Source organism: Mustela lutreola, chromosome 6 (genome assembly GCF_030435805.1).
Source record: "Mustela lutreola isolate mMusLut2 chromosome 6, mMusLut2.pri, whole genome shotgun sequence".
NCBI classification, from domain to species: domain Eukaryota; kingdom Metazoa; phylum Chordata; class Mammalia; order Carnivora; family Mustelidae; genus Mustela; species Mustela lutreola.
Genome location: NC_081295.1, coordinates 57,020,479 through 57,042,894, shown reverse-complemented (window position 1 = coordinate 57,042,894; position 22,416 = coordinate 57,020,479). Strand labels below are relative to the sequence as shown.

The 22,416-nt window shown below is 38.3% G+C and overlaps 1 protein-coding gene across 5 annotated transcripts in view; it reads left to right on the top strand.

Moving 5' to 3' along the window:
- The first annotated feature begins 394 nt into the window (after nt 1-394).
- Nucleotides 395-22,416, top strand: part of GRM1 (glutamate metabotropic receptor 1) — a 416,711-nt gene continuing 394,689 nt past the window's right edge. For 3 of the 5 annotated variants that reach the window (XM_059177319.1, XM_059177321.1, XM_059177320.1), the window contains exons 1-2: nt 395-537; nt 1,986-3,014. In XM_059177319.1, coding sequence (XP_059033302.1) covers nt 2,315-3,014 — 700 coding nt within the window. In that variant the 5' untranslated portion in view covers nt 395-537; nt 1,986-2,314. Of the gene's footprint in view, nt 573-1,985; nt 3,015-22,416 lie in introns of all 5 variants that reach the window. The other 2 variants (XM_059177317.1, XM_059177318.1) reach the window with 2 other exon arrangements.

Below are 22,416 nucleotides of genomic sequence, written 5' to 3'. Positions count from 1 at the left end.
CCCCACTCCCACCCTATTCATCTTTTCCCCTGAAACCTACTAATAGACTTTCTCTAGATGTCTACAAATGCATTAACTCTGTTTCCCTCAGTATAGGCTTTACTTCCAGGGAGAGAAAATGTATTTCTCCTTGAAATATATACAAAGAATATTCACCTAAAGCAGCCTGAGAGATTCCCTACTCCTTTTGCTATTGATCTGACTATTCATATATCTGGCAGTTTCCTTAAGGACCCTCTGGTAGTAGAAAACTTAATACTTCTCACTTCTCCCTAAGCTTTCCCCCCTCCCTTCTCCATCAAACGACTGATTTTTATGCATGAGATAATAGACAAGCCTTGGGTGACCTGTTTTTTTCCCCCCTCCCCCTCCCTCTTTTTTCCTTGCGGTAAAATAGTGCTGAAGAAAGAGGGCACTAGTGTACAGCCCAGATCGCATCCTTGCACCGTCTGGATTAGAGCTGAGTCGTCTGCGAACCGAGCGTGGCCCGAGCGGTGTTCTGGCCCGAGGACCATAGCGCTGTCTACCCGGACTCAGGTACGTCTCAAGTCCAATTCTCCAAGCAGACCCAGGTGAGCAGACACCTCCGGGCGGTGAAACCCACCCACAGTGGCAGACACAGTCTCAATCTATGGGATTTCCTCCTGGTCCTAGGGGCATCTCCGCTTATTTCTTTTAGTCCAGCATCCCTGTGAAGCGTCGGGACCCGTGGATGCCTGGGTTGTCTTCCTCCTTTTGCCTGGCTCACCTCCTGTGCTCTTGCTCCCCGCCCGTTCCCCTAGCTCCTTTCTCCTCCGACTCTCACCTTGAGAAAGGGAGCTGGGGAGGAACGAGAGGGAGCCAACTTCAGCCCCAAAGGCGGCTGAGATTTGGCGCCTCTGCCCCCGAAGCGGACGGGTTTGAATATACCTGCCGAAACACTGGCTCCAAAAAGAGAGTGAGAATGGCGGGGGTGGGATGAGGGGGAGTCCAGGGGAGGGGTGTGTGTGTGTGTGTGTGTGTGTGTGTGTGTGTGTGTGTGTGTGTAAAGAACGCTGGGAGGAGGGTTGAAAGAGCGAAGTCGGGGGTTGGGAGGGGATCAAAGAATTGCAACTCGCTGGTCAAGGCGTCCCCTCCAGGCGCTGCGGGGGAATGTCTCTGCAGCAGGTCTGAGCACTGTCCAGGGTTCTGAAGGCGGCGGAGCTTGAGCTACGGCTGCAAGAGCTCTTCAGAATCTCCCCTTCCTTCCCTTTGTAGAAATGTGCAAAGCCAAAGGTCCCGATTTAGGCGAGTGCAGGGGCCCCCTCCACCCCCTCCCTCCATCCTCCATCTCGGGAGACAAGTTACCTTACCTGCACCCTTTCTCCCTGAACACCTACAGTAAGCCTGACTTCTTGGGTGTGTGTGGGGTTGGGGGGTGTGTGTGTGGGGGGGTGGGAGACATACTAAACTCCGACATGCCGAGACTTTACCAGGCGTTGCCTTAGTAACTAATATGGTTTTCCTCAACCTGACAAATCATATTTACTACTCGGGTTGTATGTTGAGGTCTCTTCAACCCCTCGAAGTTAAAGTAAAAGTACATTCCTTTTTTGCGTTCATCATGAAGTAATCCTTCCACCTTCATAATGAGTTTCCAGATTTCTTCTGGGAAAAGTTGATCTTTCCCAATCCGGAAAGTTCTTTTGGGTTAAAAGATTTAGCCCCGCCTCTCCTTTATTCCCTTCCCCGTCAAGTCTGTAAGTGTAATGGTATTTGGCGACCTGGAAAAGGCTTGAAGCTGAAGGAGGAAGAGGGTCGGTGGGGCTTTGGGCCTCCAGGGACCGATGAGGGCACTGCGGACAGGACGCACCACCTTCTGCCTTGGCCATAGCTGCCTGCGTCCAGCCGATATCATGAGGTGCTGGAATGAAATGGACCGGACAACTATTAACATCACTGACCCGGAGTTTTGAAACAGGTCCTGTGATAACGGAGCTTTGATTTTCTTCCTTTTTTGTCCGCAGCTTCTAGCCTAGGGCTTGCCACCGCGACGTCCATTGTACTCTTGAGCAGTTTACTTTGATGCGCCGGTGAAGAAGGGAGCTCGAATTCCCCTAGAAACGCCTCCAGGACAAGGAGGTGGTCCTGGAGGACCAGGAGGAGGAGGAGGAGGGGAAGGAGGCGGGGGCGCCGGCGGCGGCGGCGAAAGTGTTGGACCAGCGGTGTTGGCAAGAAGGACCGAGCTGGGGGAGGCAGGCGTCGGGCATCTGTCTACGTTGGGAGCCCGCAGAACCGGCTGGCAGGACGAGCGTGGGAAAGCGGCTGGCCGGCTGTGGACCGCGTCCTCAGCACAATGATCCGGCTCCTCTTAGTTTTTTTCCCAGCGATCTTTTTGGAGATGTCCCTTTTTCCCAGGGGACCCAGCAGGAAAGTGTTGCTGGCGGGAGCTTCGTCTCAGCGCTCGGTGGCCAGAATGGACGGAGATGTCATCATCGGAGCCCTCTTTTCAGTCCACCACCAGCCGCCGGCGGAGAAGGTGCCCGAGAGGAAATGTGGAGAGATCAGGGAGCAGTATGGCATCCAGAGAGTGGAGGCCATGTTCCATACATTGGATAAGATTAACGCGGACCCGGTCCTCCTGCCCAATATCACTCTAGGCAGTGAGATCCGGGACTCCTGCTGGCACTCTTCCGTGGCTTTGGAGCAGAGCATTGAGTTCATCAGGGACTCTTTGATTTCCATTCGAGATGAAAAGGATGGGCTCAACCGGTGCCTGCCTGATGGCCAGTCCCTCCTCTTAGGCAGGACTAAAAAGCCTATTGCGGGGGTGATCGGGCCAGGCTCCAGCTCCGTAGCCATTCAAGTGCAAAACCTGCTCCAGCTCTTCGACATCCCCCAGATTGCGTATTCTGCCACGAGCATCGACCTGAGTGACAAAACTTTGTACAAATACTTCCTGAGGGTTGTCCCTTCTGACACTTTGCAAGCAAGGGCAATGCTTGATATAGTCAAACGTTACAATTGGACCTATGTCTCTGCAGTCCACACAGAAGGTAGGCATTGTATCTGGGAAAGAAAGGTACAGAGAAAGCGAGAACATTGCATGATGTGCGATCGTGATCATAGTATTGTCTCTGTTTTTTAACAGCACTGTGGGGAACAGATTTTACCCTTGTCATACACGCCCACCAAGGCATTGCCTTTTATCCTCATTCTGTAATTATAGTGTAGGAAAACTGTGTGTCCCATGGTGTTCTGGGGATAGTAGGAGCCTATCAGATACAAACTCTCCATGAACAGTTTCCAACAGTAGTTTTTGGACTTAGATGTTTGTCCTCACATTCTAAGTTTGTGTTTGAAAGGCTTGTTTGCCCAAGGTGGTATACTACCCTTAAGTGACTGGCTATGATTTTCCAAGCTTCGTAGACTAATCGAATATGAGCAGTTAAGAAAACAAACAAATACCCAAACCCAAAACAAAACAAAAAACTTGTTGTCCCCTAAATTGGGCTTGAAAGCTTGATCTTATCTTGAATAGCTGAAGGTTCTTCTTTGTCTTAGTGTGTCGCTCCTTTCATGTCCAAAGTTTACCTGTGAATGTTGGATTAATGCAGTCATCTGTCTCCCTCAGTAAATCAGAAACTTACTTCAAATTCTGGAGTGTCTTAGATACAATGGAGAAGTAAATAATTTAAATCATTTATTTATTTTCTTTCTATTACATTTGTTAAAATTGTCCAGATGCCCTCAGTTCTCCCATGAATGTTCTTGTTTTTGAGAGATAGTACTGGTGACTTCTTGGGTTTGAGTTTTGGTTTCTAATTTTTTTCTTCTTACACAATGACTTTGCTCATTAGAATTTAGTTAGATCAATTACTAATAAAAGGATAGAAGCTATTAAAATGGCCTTTTAAAATGAAATAGACTTACTTGAGGTTAAAACTTTGATTTTTATAGACTCTCACTTACATGAATTCTCAAAGTATTTCTCATAAAGATTTCCTTTATTCTCCTCCTCTTAGCCTGTACAGATTTGGGGATAAAATGAGACTTGGAGTCTTCTATTCTTAACTCACTGACTATGTTTATAAAGAAACTGATTAAACATTAATGCCTAGGACAATTCACGTATATATGCTGGCATATGGAAGAGAATCTTGAGGATATTGCTGCATTCATATTTCTTCATATCAAATTACTAAAAGGAAGACCAGGAAAGAAAGGCATGACTTCATATTCCTTTAAGAGTTTTACAATATTCAGTTACTGGTGTGAATCTTATTTTAGAAATTAAGAAGGATTCTTACTGAATTGGTTATATGGTGATTGTTAATGAATACCAGTGCTTTAATTTATAAAGGGATCAGAGTTTTCAAGACAAAACAAAAGTAATGTAGAGTTATACATTATAATTTTGGAGAATGCTTTTGGGGAAAAAAAACTTTCTGCTGCAATATTGTGACTTCTAACAACTGACTCACTTTTCTGAATCTTGATTTTTAATAGAGAATTGCATACCTCTTTTTCAACAAAATCTCATACAACATTTTCAAGGCATAATTTTAATTTCAAACGTTAATCTCTCACACATTAATGTCTAATGTTAATTTCCTGTATTTTAATGTTTAACATAGTTTCCTCTAGTGTTTAGAAGGAACAACTTGAAAGCACAAATTAAAGATGTGTTAATTACCAGCATTAGATCTCTCTTAAAGGAAATGGCAAAATAGAGATGACATGTGACTTACTTAAATATTAAATTATTCTCCCTCCGTTGAGCTAGGTCATGGTTTATAGAGATAAGAAGTATAAATTCCTTCTTCAAGCAGTAGTACTTCATCACTTTTATACACTAGTTTTTTTTTTTTCCATATTTTAATATAATACCATTTAATTTGGGGGAAGAGAAGAATAGAGAAAAGACAATCTTCAATTTGTTTTCCAGTTGTATCACTTTGCTAAAAATAATTGCTAATAGTGGGTTGCTTTCTGACAAATAGAATTATGTTTTTGGAAAATTAATTGAACTATTTTGCCAATTTTGTTCAGGAAGGGCTCGTATTATAATTTCATCCTTATATTAGTTCGGATTACTCTGTTTTCTTTCTATGTTCTGAATGATGTGTGTGGCAGAGATTATGTCTCGATACTATTATAGTAGTTGATCCCAGACTACAAAGTGTTCCTAGAACAGCATCAGAGCTAACTTTTGTATCTATTACCAAGAGTTTATGTCATTCACCTTGCCTATTTTGTACAATCTTATATCTTCTAAAGGAGAATTTGTTTCTTTTCTTATTAGACATAATGTCTGTGGGAACTAAATTGATTTTATTTTCCTTTATCTGCAAAGAAAGATAACAATCTCTTTTGCTTAAGTTCCAGCTGAAAATTCATTTTTCCTGAGGTTCTGCCCTCCTGTTTCTCAGGGACTCATGATGTACTGGCCTGCAGGCATTTACTTGCATCATTTAGTAATTTTCCTGCCTTCAGACTGATGGGGTCACCTACTGGTGACAGTTCCTTGTCAAAAAGCAGCTAAGACCACATATCAGTGTTGTCTCTGCCATCTGGGCACTACTCAGGAAGGAGGCCAGTTTGGATATTAGCAATTTGGAACTTAGAAATTCTGGAAACTCCAGTGACCTTCACCTCTCCTTTTGAAATTAGCCTTCTCTAGTTAATTTATCATCATATATTTTTTTAAATTAGAAGTTAGGCTAGTACAGTTACCATCAAAGGTACTAAGTGATGAGGCTAACATGTCTTCATTTTCATGGTTGATTTTGATGGACTTTACAATCATGGTTGGGGCATCCTATTATTTGAATTATTTGTTTTTATATCTCTTTATTATTTTATTTTATTTTGAAGTTAAGCTTGGAGATATTTTCTGTTTGTTTGTTTAAACTAGCTAGAATTCAGTTGTTATATTCTTTTACAAGCTTTTCAATCTTCTACCACATCATCTGTGTCACACTTATCCTTTGGGCCATAACAACAGTCAGTTTACCGGACATAAAACAGAATTGGTGTATATGTAGTTACCTGCAGTAGGCGCTCCAGGAAATTTCAAGGATTGGTTCTTGAGGAGAATATTGAGGTAGAATCTGTTGAAGAATGGACGCTGAAGCAATAGAGACTTATTCACAAACAGAAATTGAGTGCATTTTGGAGGAAGCTATTCACCTGGAGTATGTGTCTTTAAATATGCTAAGCATAAAATACAAAAATAGCCTACTTCTGTGAAGACTATCTTGGGCAGGGACACTGTATTTCATCCTTGTGATGAAATGCAGATTCCCCATCAAGAATCAAATGTATCATTTCAAAAAGTTATAGAAAGCAGTACTTTAAAATAATTCTAGTTGACTACATTAAAAACATTGAACAAGTCCAATAAAGAATATTCCTTGAGTTTGTAGCTTCAAAAAAATTTTTTTTATTGGATACATTTTCATTTGTTTTAAGCCATTCTCTATCAGTATTTTGTCCTATAGTGTCAGATGAATATTGTTATGACAAAGGGCTTAATTATGGTCCTATAGAGTGCCCTTCACTATTTTTTTTTTTTTTTGTTTGCAGTTACATTTTCATTGTGGTGCACCTTTTTTTAATGCTTGCTTACATTTTATATGAAATTGGTCTTGTTGGGGGATTCTTTTCAAAATCTCATCTTTTGCTTTTTAGAAGCCTTTTTCTTTTTGATATAAAATTTACTTTAAAAGTCTAATGACATCAGAGGAAAACCCTTCAAAGTCAGTGAACTATCACTTTAGCTAATGAAGGTAGATATAAGAATTTTATTTCTACTAAATATCATATTTTCTACCTATACACCAGCAACTTTCTTTAGATCTTTCTTATCTTGATTCCAACCTATTTCACAATAAGTTACCTTAATAAATTGCTCTATCTTATCACAAAATATGAAATGAAAGTATCTTCAAAGGTTATTTAGGTCAACCAGTCAAAGAGGATTAAAACACCACTATCTTTATCAAATACTAGTTTCTATATGCTCTGAGTTTCTTATTTGTGGTTAGGATTTCTCACCAGAGTGGGAGAATTTAGGATTTAAAGTGAGAAGCAAAATTTCACCTATTAGCTTTCTATATAATGACCTGATTCCCTGAAATTTCCACTAATTCTCCATCAACCACTGGGAGTCATCCAAAACAATTTAAATTCCTCTTCCATGTGATATTTGTCATCAATAAATCCTCTCTTCTTTATGTTATACCACACCAGTTCTCTTACTTATTTATTCTAGTTTTTAATTCCTTTATCATCACAGATAACTCAAGCAGACCTTAGAAAAGTTATTATCCAGAAGTCTTTTAAAACATATTTACTGCTGCTGGGCCATATCGCTTTCTCTTGATGCTTGGACAATCATTAATATTGATATTTTTTTCCCTGAGAGTAGGACATTTTAATTTCTTTTTAAATGTAAAATTATTAGCTTAAATCTGCCTTGTTAATAAGTTCTGGGATTTGATTATTTAATTCATCTCTGCATCACTTTAGGACCAGGTTTGTGTCCTCCAGATTCAATTATATAATTGAAACTAAGTAAGAGAGGGTCGTATTGTCCATCACCAGCAAACTACTTCCTGGCTAACTCTGGTGGTCACTTGGCCTTTATAAATTTTCTTGACAGTATGTTTTTCCACTATATACTCTACCAGTTTATAGATAAATAAATCAGTATAAGTAATTTTTTTCAAAGATTTTGTTTATTATTTGACAGAGATCACAAGTAGACAGAGAGGCAAGCAGAGAGAGAGGAAAGGAAGCAGGCTCCCCGCCGAGCAGAGAGCCCGATGCGGAGCTCCATCCGAGGACCCTGGGATTATGACCTGAGCCGAAGGCAGAGGCAGAGGCTTTAGCCCACTGAGCCATCCAGGCACCACCCAATATAAGTAATTTTAAATGAAAAGCCATTATATATTCAACTCTAATTGAAGAATTACTATACCAAAAAGTGCATATTACAGATTTGAAGACTTGGTCGCAGTTACTAAGTACTTTACACTATGAAGGTGGTACAGTTGGAACACATGTAAAATAAACAAAAGATAAGTATAGATATTTAGAAACATGAATTTATATATGTTTAGGGAACATTGAAAGAATATATTGGTAAGTTTAATTAGCTAGAAAAAATCCAGAGAAAATAATATTGATTAATATGTGGGTTTTTTTTTTTTAATATGACATTTGTAAAAGTTAGAAGCAGTAGTAAGAATAAGGGGTAAAGTAGGTGGGTTAGCTTCATTGGAGTGGAGAGTATGGTCCAAGAACTGAGAATAAAAATAGCAACTCAAATGTGGATTCTTATATTCTGTGACTCTGTGACTGTTTATGATATGAAGGACAAAAAGTGGAGAATCTTGAAGCATATGCCAAAGAGTTTTGGTTTCAAAAAAGATATGCCCAAGTAGAGTTTGATGTGATTCAAAGATATTAAGTGAATTTTACTGAAATATATAGGGGAGATCTACTAAAGGAAACGGGTAAACTAACCATGAAAATGTTAGTTATTGTAGAATTCCTTTTTTTTGTAAATATTTAATTTATTTATTTGACAGGAAAGAGACAGTGAGAGAGGGAATACAAGCATGGGGCGTGGGGAGGGAGAAGCAGACTCCCCACAGAGAAAGGAGATTGATGCAGGCTCTATCCCAGGACCCTGGGACCATGACCCAAGCCGAAGGCAGATGCCAAAGGACCAAGTCACCCAGGTACCCCTGAATATTGTGGAATTCTGTGTATTAGGCTGTTGAAAATTTGGGAACAATAAAAGGTAATCCTTTGTCAGGGACAAAGAAGAGTCTGAACTATCTTTAGTTTTGCAATTCTGGAGGACCAGGAGAATTTTAATGTAATTTACAGGCATGACATGACCATGTTGCAAAACCATGATTCTTTAGGTTTAACAGCATGGGCTAAGATTTAGTATATTTAATTCAATGTGCACTTTGGCTAAGGTCACATACATTACTAGCAAACTTGGGTGTGTGTGCAAAAGAAAAGCCAGGGATGGTTATAAGGTTTGTATTTGTTATTTAAAAAAAAAAAAAAAGTTCACATCCAAATAAAACCTTTTACATCCAGAGCCTTGATTCTCCAGCTGACTTACCTGGGTACTTGAGGTTGGTTTCTTTAAACTCCAACTCTTTACATTTTAAAAATTGAATTATAGTTGAAATAAAATATTATGTTAGTTTCAGGTATGCAACATAGTTATTTGATGTTTTCATACATTATGAAGTGATCATCTCCATATGTCTAGTATCCTATACTATACATTTTAAACATTTTACAAGGTGATCTTTGCAAACTATACTATACAGTTTTCTGATATTTTTTAAAGTGTGCTAGGTTTAATAGACACTTTCCTTAAATATACAAAGTAGTCATTATGATTACCAATTGTTACATGTGCTAAGATACAGTGGTAATCTTGAAGCCTGTTGAAAAACATAAAGCCACTTATTCCTACTGAAAATGGCCCCAGATTGCCATACTTTTGAGTTTCTATATATGCTATTTTTTTCCTATATTAACTAGACTCATTAGGCCATTTTGTGAGTTTTTTAATCAGTAGTTAGTAAACAGCTACTATGTGCAAAGGATTAAGGTGAAATACAAAGATAAAAGAAAGACATCTTCATTATTTTGAGAAAAATTGAACTCTTCTTGATTCTTCTGCCATGCCATCAATCACCCTATGACTTCATTAGCTTTGAAACAAATTTTTCAAGTACCTGAGCTGCAGAGGGTAGAAGGTGATGGCAACCCCTATTTTATGTTTCTATCATGTGGCTTGGCAGTTGCCATTCCTCTTCAGGCAGTAAAATTTTTCTCTGTAGTGCTCTACGGTGTTAATATATAGTGACCGTTTTATGGATTTTTAAATAACTTTCCAGGCAGTGGCTAGAGTGTTATCATCATGAAAAAATTTGTCAGAAGCTGTATTTTCAACATGCTCCATAGTAAGACCAGAGAGGGCTGAAAAACCACAATGCAGGATAGGATACTTGAGTAAGCACATACAACCCCTGAAAAAACAACTCATAGGTCATGCATTCTGATATTAGGTTGGAAACAACATCTCAGTAGAAGATATTCAGAGAAGCTTTGGTTGAAAACCAGAATCAGGCTGAGATATAAAATGAAAATGATATGGTTGTCTTATCCATCAAAGAGCTATCATTGAAGTTTTAATATAGAAATATTTATGTAATTTATGTGTTCAAATTATATTTATTTTTTATTCATTCATTCATTCATTCATTATTTATTTATTTATTTATTCTATTTATTTTTCATGTCTAGCTGCTCTCTATGAATGTCCTTATAACATTTAAGATCTGAATTTACACAATGGAATACTATGCAAACATCAAAGGAAATGAAATCTTGCTATTTGCAACAATGTGAATGGAACTAAAGGGTATCATGCTGAGTGAAATAAGTCAATCGGGGAAAGACAGTTATCACATGATCTCCCTGATATGAGGCAGAATGGGGGTTTGGGGTAGGGAAGGAAAAAATGAAACAAGATGGGATCGGGAGGGAGACAAATCATAAGAGACTCTTAATCTCACAAAACAAACTGAGGGGTGCTGGGGGAAGGGAGGTATGGAGAAGGTGGTTGGGTTATGGACATTGGGGACGGTATATGATATGGTGAGTGCTGTGAAGTGTGTAAGCCTGACGATTCACAGACCTGTACCCCTGGGCAAATAATACATTATATGTTAATAAAAATACTTAAAAAAATCTGAATTTACAGGAAAAATTATAATTTTAACATCCTTCAATCTCATGGGAAGTTTTGCTTTCTTAGACTTGTGGTATTGTGGTATCAAGTATAGTGTTAATGTTTTTATGAAGAGAATTTATTGGTTTAGGTAGAAATTCTCATTTATCAATTTTAGAATTATCTATTTTGGTCACTTCATGGATAAGAAATTGAAAATTCAAGGTGATTATCTAAATGATTCTGATAAAACCCTGAATTGGCAACTGGAATACGAAATGATTTTGGGGAGAAATTCTTTGGTTACTAAGTAAACTTATTTTTGCATTCTAATGAAGACATGACAGTTTATGCATTGGCAAACACATTGAGTCTATTATATGTCAGACACTGGTGTTGGTAATAAGAATACATAAATTGAAGCGATTATAACTATTATTATTGCCATTCCTATTATTATTATTATCAAGGGTTCCATAGTTTGTCAGAAGAGACATACATGTGTAGGTAGTTATAGACTCAGGGGCTTAAAAAGTTAATCATTTGGAAAAAAAAAATAAATGCACAGAAGACTATCGGAAACATTTCATTTTATGTTTTATGTCATTTATGTTCATTTCATTTTATTTGTAAAATACGAATGATAATCACTGCTGTATTACTTACCTCATAATACTGTTTCAGAGAACAAGTAGATGGTCTATACAACTAACTTGCAGTGCTTTTGTTAATATGCCATGAAAGAAACAGATTCTTAAGACATTAGCTCTTCTTAGCTGATGAATATTGAGCAAATATGTAAAATCAGTTAATCAGATATACATTTTTGATTCAAAACCTGCTAAGATAAGACAAAAATTAAATTCACGGTTAAAAGTGTACCATGTGCTATAGATTTTAAGCATCTTTCTTTCTTGAGAAAACAAAGGTCCTGGAAAATAACATGACTTACCCAAGACCGTAATATTTGTGAGAAACAAAGCCAGAACTAATTCAACTTTGTGTTACTTAAAAAATTTTTTTTAATTAACATATAATGTATTATTTGCTCCAGGGGTAGAGGACTGTGAATCATCAGGCATACACATTTCATAGCACTCACCATAGCACATACCCTCCCCAATGTCCATAACCCAGTTATCTTATACCTACGCCCCCACTCTCCAGCAACCCTCACTTTGTTTCCTGAGATTAAAAGTCTTTTATGGTTTGTCTCCCTCCCGGTCCTATCTTGTTTCATTTTTTTCCCTTCCTACCCTCCACGATCCCCCCCGCCCTGCCTTTGAAATTCCTCATATTAGGGTGATCATATGATAATGGTCTTTCTCTGATTGACTTATTTTGCTCAGCATAATCCCTCTAGTTCCATCCACATTGTTGCAAATGGCAAGATTTTGTTTCTTTTGATGGCTGCATAGTATTCCATTGCATATGTATCCTACATCTTCTTTATCCATTCATCTGTTGATGGACATTTAGGTTCTTTCCATAGTTTGGCTATTGTGGACCTTGCTGCTATAAACATTTGGGTGCACATACCCCTTTGGATCACTACATTTGTATCTTCAGGGTAAATATGCAGTAGTGTGATTGCTGGATTGTAGGGTAGCTCTGTTTTCAACTTTTTGAGGAACCTCCATGCTGTTTTCCAGAGTGGCTGCACCAATTTGCATTCCCACCAACAGTGTAGGAGGGTCCCCTTTCTCCGCATCCTCTCCAACTTCTGTAGTTCCCTGACTTCTTAATTTTAGCCATTCTGACTGGTGTGATTTTGATTTGCATATTCCTGATGCCAATTGATGTTGAGTACTTTTTCATGTGTCTATTGGCCATTTGGATGTCTTCTTTGCCGAAATGTCTGTTCATGTCTTCTGCCGGCTTCTTGATTGGATTATTTGTACTTTGGGTGTTGAGTTTGATAAGTTCCTTGTAGATTTTGGATACTAGTAGCCTTTTATCTGATATGTCATTTGTGAATATCTTCTCCCATTCTGTCAGTTGTCTTTTGGTTTTGTTGAATGTTTCCTTTGCTGTGCAGAAGCTTTTGCTCTTGATGAAGTCCCAATAGTTCATTTTTGCCCCTGCTTCCCTTTCCTTTGGAGATGTTTCTAAGAAGAAGTTGCTGCAGCTGAGGTTGAAAAGGTTATTGTCTGTGTTCTCCTCAAGGATTTTGATGGATTCCTGTCTCACATTTAGGTCTTTCATCCATTTGAGTCTATTTTTGTGTGTGGTATAAGGAAGTGGTCCAGTTTCATTCTTCTGCATGTGGCTGTCCAATTTTCCCAACACCATTTTTTGAAGAGACTATCTTTATTCCATTGCACATTCTTTCCTGCTTTTTTGAAGATTACTTGACCATAGAGTTGAGGGTCTATTTCTGGGCTCTCAATTCTGTTCCATTGATCTCTGTGTCTGTTTTTGTGGCAGTTCCATACTGTCTTGATGATTAAAGCTTTGTATAGAGCTTGAAGTCTGGAATTGTGATGCCACCAACTTTGATTTTCTTTTTCAACATTCCTTTTGCTATTTGGGGTCTTTTCTGTTTCCATACAAATTTTAGGATTATTTGTTCCATTTCTTTGAAAAAAATAGATGGTATTTTGATAGAGATTGTGTCAAATGTGTAGATTGCTTTAGGTAGCATGCACATTTTCACAATATTTGTTCTTCTAATCCATGAGCATGGAACATTTTCCCCTTTCTTTTTGTCTTCCTCAATTTCTTTCATGAGTACTTTAGTTTTCTGAGTACAGATTCTTTGCCTCTTTGGTTAGGTTTATTCCTAGGTATCTTATGCTTTTGGGTGCAATTGTAAATGGGATTGACTCTTTAATTTCTCTTTCTTTTGTCTTGCTGTCGATGTATAGAAATGCAACTGATTTCTGTGCCTTGATTTATATCCTGACACTTTACTTAATTCCTGTACAAGTTCTAGCAGATTTGGAGTGGAGTCTTTTGGGTTTTCCACATAAAGTATCATATCATCTGCAAAGAGTGATAGTATGACTTCTTCTTTGCTGATTTGTATGCCTTTAATTTCTTTTTCTTTTTGTCTGATTGCTGAGGCTAGGACTTCTAGTACTATGTTGAATAGCAGTGGTGATAGTGGACATCCCCACCGTGTTCCTGATCTTAGCAGAAAAGCTTTCAGGTTTTCCCCATTGAGAATGATATTTGATGTGGGTTTTTCATTGATGGCTTTGATGATATTGAGGTATGCACCCTCTATGCCTACACTGTGAAGACTTTTGATCAAGAAAGGATGTGTATTTTGTCAAATGCTTTTTTCAGCATCTACTTAGAGTATCATATGGTTCTTGTTCTTTCTTTTATTAATGCATTTGTGGATGTTGAACCAACCTCGTAGCCCAGCAATAAATCCCACTTGGTCGTGGTGAATAATCCTTTTAATGTACTGTTGGATCCTGTTGGCTAGTATTTTGGTGAGAATTTTTGCACCATGTTCATCAAGGATATTAGTCTATAATTCTCCTGTTTGATGGGGTCTTTCCATAGTTTTGCTATGGGATCAAGGTAATACTGGCCTCATAAAATGAGTTTGAAAGTTTTCCTTCCATTTCTATTTTTTGGAACAGTTTCAGGAAAATAGGTATTAATTCTTTTTAAATGTTTGGTAGAATTCCCCTGGGAAGCCATCTGGCCCTGAGCTCTTGTTTTTTGGGAAATTTTTGGTGGCTGCTTCAATGTCCTTACGGGTCATGGGTCTGTTCAGGTTTTCTATTTCTTCCTGGTTCAGTTGTGGTAGTTTATATGTCTCTAGGTATGCATCCATTTCTTCTATATTGTCAAATTTGCTGGTGTATAGTTGCTCATAATATGTTCTTATAATTGTTTGTACTTCTTTGGTGTTGGTTGTGATCTCTCCTCTTTCATTCATGATTTTATTAATGTGGGTCCTTTCTCCTTTCTTTTTCATAAGTCTGGCCAGGGATTTACAAATTTTATTAATTCTTTCAAGGAAGCAGCTCCTAGTTTCATTGATTTGTTCCACTGTTCTTTTGGTTTCTATTTCATTGATTTCTGCTCTGATCTTTATCATTTCTCTTCTTCTGGGTTTAGGCTCTCTTTGCTGTTCTTTCTCTAGCTCCTTTAGGTGTAGGGTTAGATTGTATACTTGAGACTTTTCTTGTTTCTTGAGAAAGGCTTATATTGGTATATACTTTCCTCTCAGGACTGCCTTTGCTGTGTCCCAAAGATTTTGTTTTCATTTTCATGAATTTTAAAAGATTCTTCTTTAATATCCTGGTTGACCCATTCATTCCTTAGTACGGCGCTCTTTAACCTCCATATATTTGAGTTCTTTCCAACTTTCCTCTTTGTATTGAGTTCTAGTTTCAGAGCGCTGTGGTCTGAAAATATGTAGGGAATGATCCCAATCTCTTGGTGCTGGTTGAGACCTGATTTGTGACCCAGAATATGATCTATTCTGGAGAATGTTCCATGTGCACTGGAGAAGAATGTTATTCTGTTATTTTGGGATGGAATGTTCTAAATATATCTGTGACATCCATCTGGTCCAGTGTGTCATTTAAAGCCTTTATTTCCTTGTTCATCTTTTGCCTAGATGATCTGTCCATTCAAGTCAGGAGGGTGTTCAAGTCCCCTACTATTACTGTATTTTTTCAATGTGTTTCTTTGATTTTTGTCATTAATTGGTTTATATAGTTGGCTGTTCCCATGTTAGAGACATAGATATTTAAAATTGTTAGATCTTCTTGTTGGACAGACCCTTTAAGTATGATATAGTGTCCTTCCTCATCTCTTATTATAGTCTTTGGCTTAAAATCTAATTGATCTGATATAAGGATTGCCACCGCAGCTTTCTTCTGATGTCCATTAGCATAGTAAATTGTTTTCCACCTCCTCATTTTAAATCTGGAAGTGTCTTTGGGTCTAAAATGAGTTTCTTGTAGACAGCATATTGATGGGTCTGTTTTTTTATCCACTCTGAAACCTTGTGTCTTTTGATTGGGGGCATTTAGCCCATTTACAATCAGGGTAACTATTGAAAGATATGAATTTAGTACCATTGTATTGCCTGTAAGATTACTGTTACTTTATATTGTCTCTTCCTTTTTGGTCTGTTCCTTTTAGGCTTTCTCTTTGATTAGAGGATTCCTTTCAATATTTCCTGTGGGGCTGGTATGGTGTTGGCAAATTCTTTTAATTGTTTTTGTCCTGGAAGCTTTTTATCTCTCCTTCTATTTTCAATGACAGACTAGCTGGACAAAGTATTCTTGGCTGCATATTTTTCTCATTCAGTGCTGTGAATATATCATGCTAGTTCTTTCTGGCCTGCCAGGTCTCTGTGGTTAGGTCTGTTGCCATTCTAATATTTCTAACATTGTATGTTACAGACCTCTTGTCTGAGCTGCTTTCAGGATTTTCTCTTTGTCAGTAAGACTTGTAAGTTTTGCTATTAGATGACGGGGTGTGGACCTATTTTTATTGATTTTGAGAGGGGTTCTCTGTGCCTCCTGGATTTTGATGCTTGTTCCCTTCACCAAATTGGGAACATTCTCTGCTATAATTTGCTCCAATATACCTTCTGTCCCTCTCTCTCTTTCTTCATCTGGGATCCCAATTATTCTAATATTGTTTTGTCTTATTGTATCACTTATCTCTTGAATTCTCCCCTTGTGGTCCAGTAGTTGTCTCTCTCTCTCGTTTACTCAGCTTCTTTATTTTCTATCCTTTGGCCTTCTATATCACTAATTCTCTCTTCTGCCTCATTTATCCTAGCAGTAAGAGCCTCCATTTTTTATTGTACCTCATTAATAGCTTTTTTGATTTCAACTTGGTTAGGTTTTAGTTCTTTTTTTTTTACTCCAGAAAGGGATTCTCTAAAATCTTCCGTGCTTTTTTGAGCCCAGCTAGCACTTGAGAATCATCAATCTGAACTCTAGTTCTGACGTATTACTAATGTCCGTATTGATTAGGTCCCTAGGCATCTGTACTTCTTCCTGTTCTTTTTTTTGCAGTGATTTTTTTCTGCCTTGTCATTTTATCCAGGTAAGAATAGGTGAATGAAAGAAGAAAATACTAAGAGAGTAGCAAAGACCCCAGAAAAACATATACTAACCAAATCAGAAGAAACCAGAACCCAGGGGGAGAAAAAAAAGGTGGGGGGAAGAAATATATATGTATGTGTGTGTGTTTGTGTATGTATATGTATGTGTGTGTGTGTGTGTGTGTGTGTGTGTATAGGACTGGCAAATAGAACAGAGCCACACACTCGATTTTGGATGTATTTTGATCTGTTAGAAGAAACTACCTCCCAAAATTTTAAAGAAAAATTTATATATATTTAAAAATAAGGTAAACACGATGAAAGGATGGAATATGAGTGTAAAGATGAAAATTAAAAAAAAATCCTAAAAAAGGAATTGATAAGATAAGAAGTTGGTTGAAAAAAGAAAAAAAGAGGAAAGAATATAATCAGGCTGGAGACTAGAACAAGGCTATGTGCTAGATTTAGGGTATATTTTGATATATTAGAAGAAATTGTATCCAAAATTTTAAAGAAAAAAACCACTATATACAAGAAATAAGGTTAAATACAAGGAAGGGATGAAATATAACAATGAAAATTTAAAAATATTTTTAAAAAAGTACTGATAAGATAAAATAGTTAAAAATGTTAAAATAGGAAAGAGGAAAAATAAAAAAAAATAGAATAAGAAAAAAATAAAAATAAAAAAATTGAACTTTGAAAGACTAAAGGGTTATGGGAAAAAGCCATGAATTCTCTGTGTTGCTTTCCCCTAGCTCTGGAGTTCTGCAGTTCTCACTGATTGGTGAGCTTGGTCTTGGCTGGATGTTCTTGCTGATCTTCTGGGGGAGGGGCCAATTGCAATGATTCTCAAATTTCTTTACCTGAAGTGGAATTGCATTGCCCTTCCCAGGGGCCGGGCTAAGTAACCTGCTTGGGTTTGCTCTCCATAGCTTTTGTTCCCTGAACACTTTCCATACAGCTTTGGAGGGTGGGAATGAAAATGGTGGCCTCCCAATCTCTGGCACCATGGGAGCTGAGAGCTCAGGGCCCCACTCTTCAATGTACCATCAGAGAAATACAGTCTATCCCTTCCATTTCCCTAGTCTCCGGCCGAACTCCAAGCTCACCTAGCTTGTGATGGAGCATTTCTGTCTCTGGCCCAGGGCCTCGTTTGCAGTCTCCAAACCCAGCAGACTCCTGCAGCATGCTCTCATGCCACTCCTCCTGGAGGAGGAAGAAGGGGGTGTCTCCTCGGATCTGCCACTTTGGTGTCTGTGCTCAAACAGCAGTGGTCCAACTGTGCCTTGGATCACATTTTAAGGTAATCCTGAGCTGAGAGCCTACTGCTTGGCTCCATCTCTGTAGCCAGCTTCCCTGCTCTGATACCTGGGAGCTCTCCCACATGCAGACATCCCTGGTCTTTTTGTATCCCTGTGGGTCCTGAGACCACATTGTCCCCACAAGGGTTCCACCACTCACTTAGCTTCAGGAATGATGTTTCTTGGTGGAGCAGACTTCTAAATGTTCTGATTTTGTGCTCCAGTGCTCTCTCACTTGCTGGGAGCTGGCACCTGCCCCTGAGATCTATCTTCCTGTCACTTTGGATTCACTTTTCTGCACGTTCTACCTTCTGGAAAGTGGTTGATTTTCTGTTCCTAGAGTTGATGCTCTTCTTCTCTTCTGTCTCCTATTGAGTTTATAGGTGTTCAGAATGGTTTGATAACTATCTAGCTGAACTCCTGGGACCTGATGGTATCTCGGTCTCCTACTGTTCTGCCATCTTGCTCTATTAGATACTTTTTTAAAACAAGATTCTATTGTTTGATTGATCGATTGTTTTTGAATCCCATGATCCATCTTCATGCATTCTTCTCTCCTGTGAGGTTTATATCATTTGGCCAAACTACATTCTTCCCAACATGAGTGCTATCATTTAGCAACTTCTGGGAGACTATTCTGTCACTGAAAACTCATTTTTTTTTTGTAGATTTTATTTATTTATTTATTTGACAGACAGAGATCACAAGAAGACAGAGAGGAAGGCAGAGAGAGAGAAAGGGGGGGAAGCAGGCTCCCCGCTGAGTAGAGAGCCTGGTATGGGGCTCAATCCTAGGACCCTGGGATCATGACCTGAGCCAAAGGCAGAGGTTTTAACCCACTGAACCACCCAGGTGCCCCTGAAAACTCATTCTTACTGTTGATTGTCCCCCTTTCAATACTGACTCTTTCCATACTTATGATTAATTCTAATAATTAGAACTTATTCTAATTATTGTGTGTGTGACCCATTGATACCTACCTCTTTTTTCCGTGACATCAACTCTGTGTCCTTTCCCTTCACTTCAGCAACCCACCTACACTTGACATCACCAAGAACTCTTCTATCTCTGAACTCTTAAACATCAGAATGCCTCTGTACAGTAGAAGCCCCTTCTTTTCAGCTTCTCTTGCTCTCAACTCATCTGCTCTTCACATTTCTCTGGAAAGCTTAGATAAAGCCATTTTCTTACTTGATCTGCTTTCTTCCCTGGATCTATGAAACTCTACCTCCATATTTGTGCTTGTTACCATCTAGTAATAAAACTCCTTTCTTAGAGAAAATGAACTTCCAACTTAAGTGTCTATTCCATATGAAACTCTAGTTGAGGCTTGTCATTTTTTCCATCCCCTTTCATACAGAAAAATAAAGACAAGAAAGGAGCACCCTTTTTAATGGAAGAATTCCATCCCTGTGAGGGCCGTGGTCAAGAGTGAGAGATCACACTTACTCAGATGGCTCTCTATAGCAAGTGGTCAGGGGTTATGTATAGTGTATAAGGATGAGAAGATTTGGAAAGTTTGCCTAGATCTGGACTCCAGGGATTAGGAATAGGATGGGCCTAGTGGGTTCATGGAATTAACCATGCTTAGAAATGCCGTCAGGATAAAATGTACAAAAATAATCCCTTAAGTTTATTGTGCAGATAAGATAGAGCTAGATAAATGTAAGATATTATTGTTGCTGTCAGGTTATTCCAACCTTAGTTTAAGTGATGTAAAGTAATGTGAAGTAATTATAATAATGTTCTAGAGTGAAGATGTGCAAATAAAGAGTAGTGGTATATCTTGCTGATTTGCTGACTTTGAGAAGCACATTCAGCTTCCTGTGTTCTTTCTTCTTAACAATTATATCCATAGCATGTGGCCATAGATGAGGGCTTTCTGTTACAGTTTGATAGATTATTCTATAGCTATTGCTCGATCCTTGGAGACAGTTCCCTCTGTTCTCTGCGATGCTCTGACACATTTACAATTTATATGTTATAAAGGGCTGAACAAAAATATCAATAAACAAATTGCTGACAGTATGTTGAAGAGGAGAAACTGTTTACAATAAAATTAAAAGGTAGTATGAGAATATTGAAACAGGGAAACAAACAATATCCCTTTTTCCTGGGTAAAAAAATATACTGTATTATTTTCACTTTTTGGTCGACAGGTATTACTCTGCGGGTAAAGAGAAAAATGTGTTCAGGTGACTGTCATAATTAAACAGATGTTTAGTGAGAACTTTCTCTGGGTCTCGCTCTGTTGTAGTCACTGATGGCTGGAGTTAAACTATAATTCCTCTATCAAGAATTTCATCATGTGGTGGTTACCATTTGGTTTGATAAATGCAACCATAGGAGTAGATGTGAATAGAGAAGTAACGGAGAAAAATGTCACTACCTTTTTCTGGGTGAGGGAAAGAAGTGAGAGTAACCTCATAGAAGATTCTCAAAGAAGGTAACATTGAAATTCCTCTATTAGAGGAATAGGAAGATATGGGAGAGTGAATATGAGTAAAAGTATTGATGTTGGTGCACCTAGGTGGCTCAGTTGTTAAGTGTCTGCATTCGGCTCAGGTCGTGATCCCAGGGTCCTGGGATTGAGCCCTGCATCAGGCTCTCTGCTCATCGGGAAGCCTGCTTCTCCCTCTTCTACTCTCTCTGCTTCTGTTCCCTCTCTCTCTGTGCCTTTCTCTGTCAAATGAACAAATAAAATCTTTTTTTTTTAAAAAAACTATTGATATAGACAACAAAGTAGGCTCAGGGAACTTAAACATATCACTAATTTGAGAATATATGTTCAGGGAAGAGGATTGGGGATAGATCAAGATGAAAAGGGAAGAAAGGCCTATGTCATGAAGGAGCAGGATTGCCATGCCAAGAAATTTAGATTCTATTTTGTAAACTTGGTGAAACAGTGAAGGATTTTAAACAGAGAGGAAACACAATCAGATTTATATTTTGGAAAATGTACACTGAAAATTTTGGAGAGGACAGATTAAGACAACAAATCATATTAGAAATTGGGACACAATTTGGTAGGCCACTGACAGTTGGGAAAGTGGTGGAGAAAAACCCAATTTAATTAATCAATTTTTTCAAAAGGTGATAAGAGCTTTACTAAAGGAAATGTCAATGGGCATGGAAAGGAGAAGGGATTTGACAGCAGATTAATAGACAGATTCGGATTTAATGACTGATAGGCTATGAGGGTCAAGGAGAAAGGGAAGTCAATAATAAATCCCAGGTTTCCATTTTGTACAACTCAGTAGAGAGAAAAGAGGAAATACAGATTGGGGGAACGTGAATTTTACAGTAGTTGAATTTGAGGTACCGATGGGACCATAAAGTTGAGAGATCCCATAGACAAAGATCTGGAGAGGGAGGTAGACTTGTGATTTGTTAGCAAAAGCTGTGGTTAAAACCAAAAGAGTGGATAAGATTACGAGGCAGATGGTATAGAGGCAAAAGAGGGACAAGCTGAGGGCAGAACTAGGAAGGCGAAAATGAGAAAGAGGATCCAGAAAAAGGATGGAGAAACTAGAAAACTAGAAAGAGAAAGAGGAAGAACCAGGAAAGAACTGGACATCATGGCAGCCAAGGAAGGAGAGATTTTCAGGAAGAGAACATTGACAAATATCACAGAGAGAAGGGAGAGTTATAGAAACAGTGCTCTGTACCACTAGCCTCCACTTCCTCCTAACTTCTGCCTCCCCAAGAATCTCTCTCTCTCTGTCTCTCTTTTAATTCTGAATACTTAAATGTGTATTTTCTACAAAAAGGGGTACTCTTGTACTTAACCAAAATACAACCATTAGAACCAGGAGATTATCAGTGACACATTACTACCATTTAACTCTCAGACCCCATTTGAGTTTTACTTAGTGTCCCAATAAAGTCTTTTGTAGCAGTAGGATCTGGTACAGAATTAGTTTTGTCTCTCAATCTCTTTCAATTTGGAGTAGTTTCTCAGTCTTTCCTTGATTTCATGATCTTGACAGTTTTGCAGACATCAAATCCAATTATTTTATAAAATGCCCCTCAATTTTGGTTCACTGATGTTTCCTCATGATTAGGTTTAAGTTACACATCTTTGCTAGGAATATTCCAGAAGTCATGCTGCATTCCTGTCACTGCACTGCTAAAAGATATATGATATAAATTTGTTCCACTACTAATGATGTTAATTTTGATCACTAGATTAGTAGTGTATCTCTCAGGCTTCTCTGCTGTGAAGTTACTCCTCTCTTCTTTGTAATTAATGAATATAACACAGGAAGTTGCTTTGAAACTCTGTAAGTATCCTTTTAACCATCAAGCTTTGGATTTATTCATTAATTTATTTATGTGAGTATGAAATT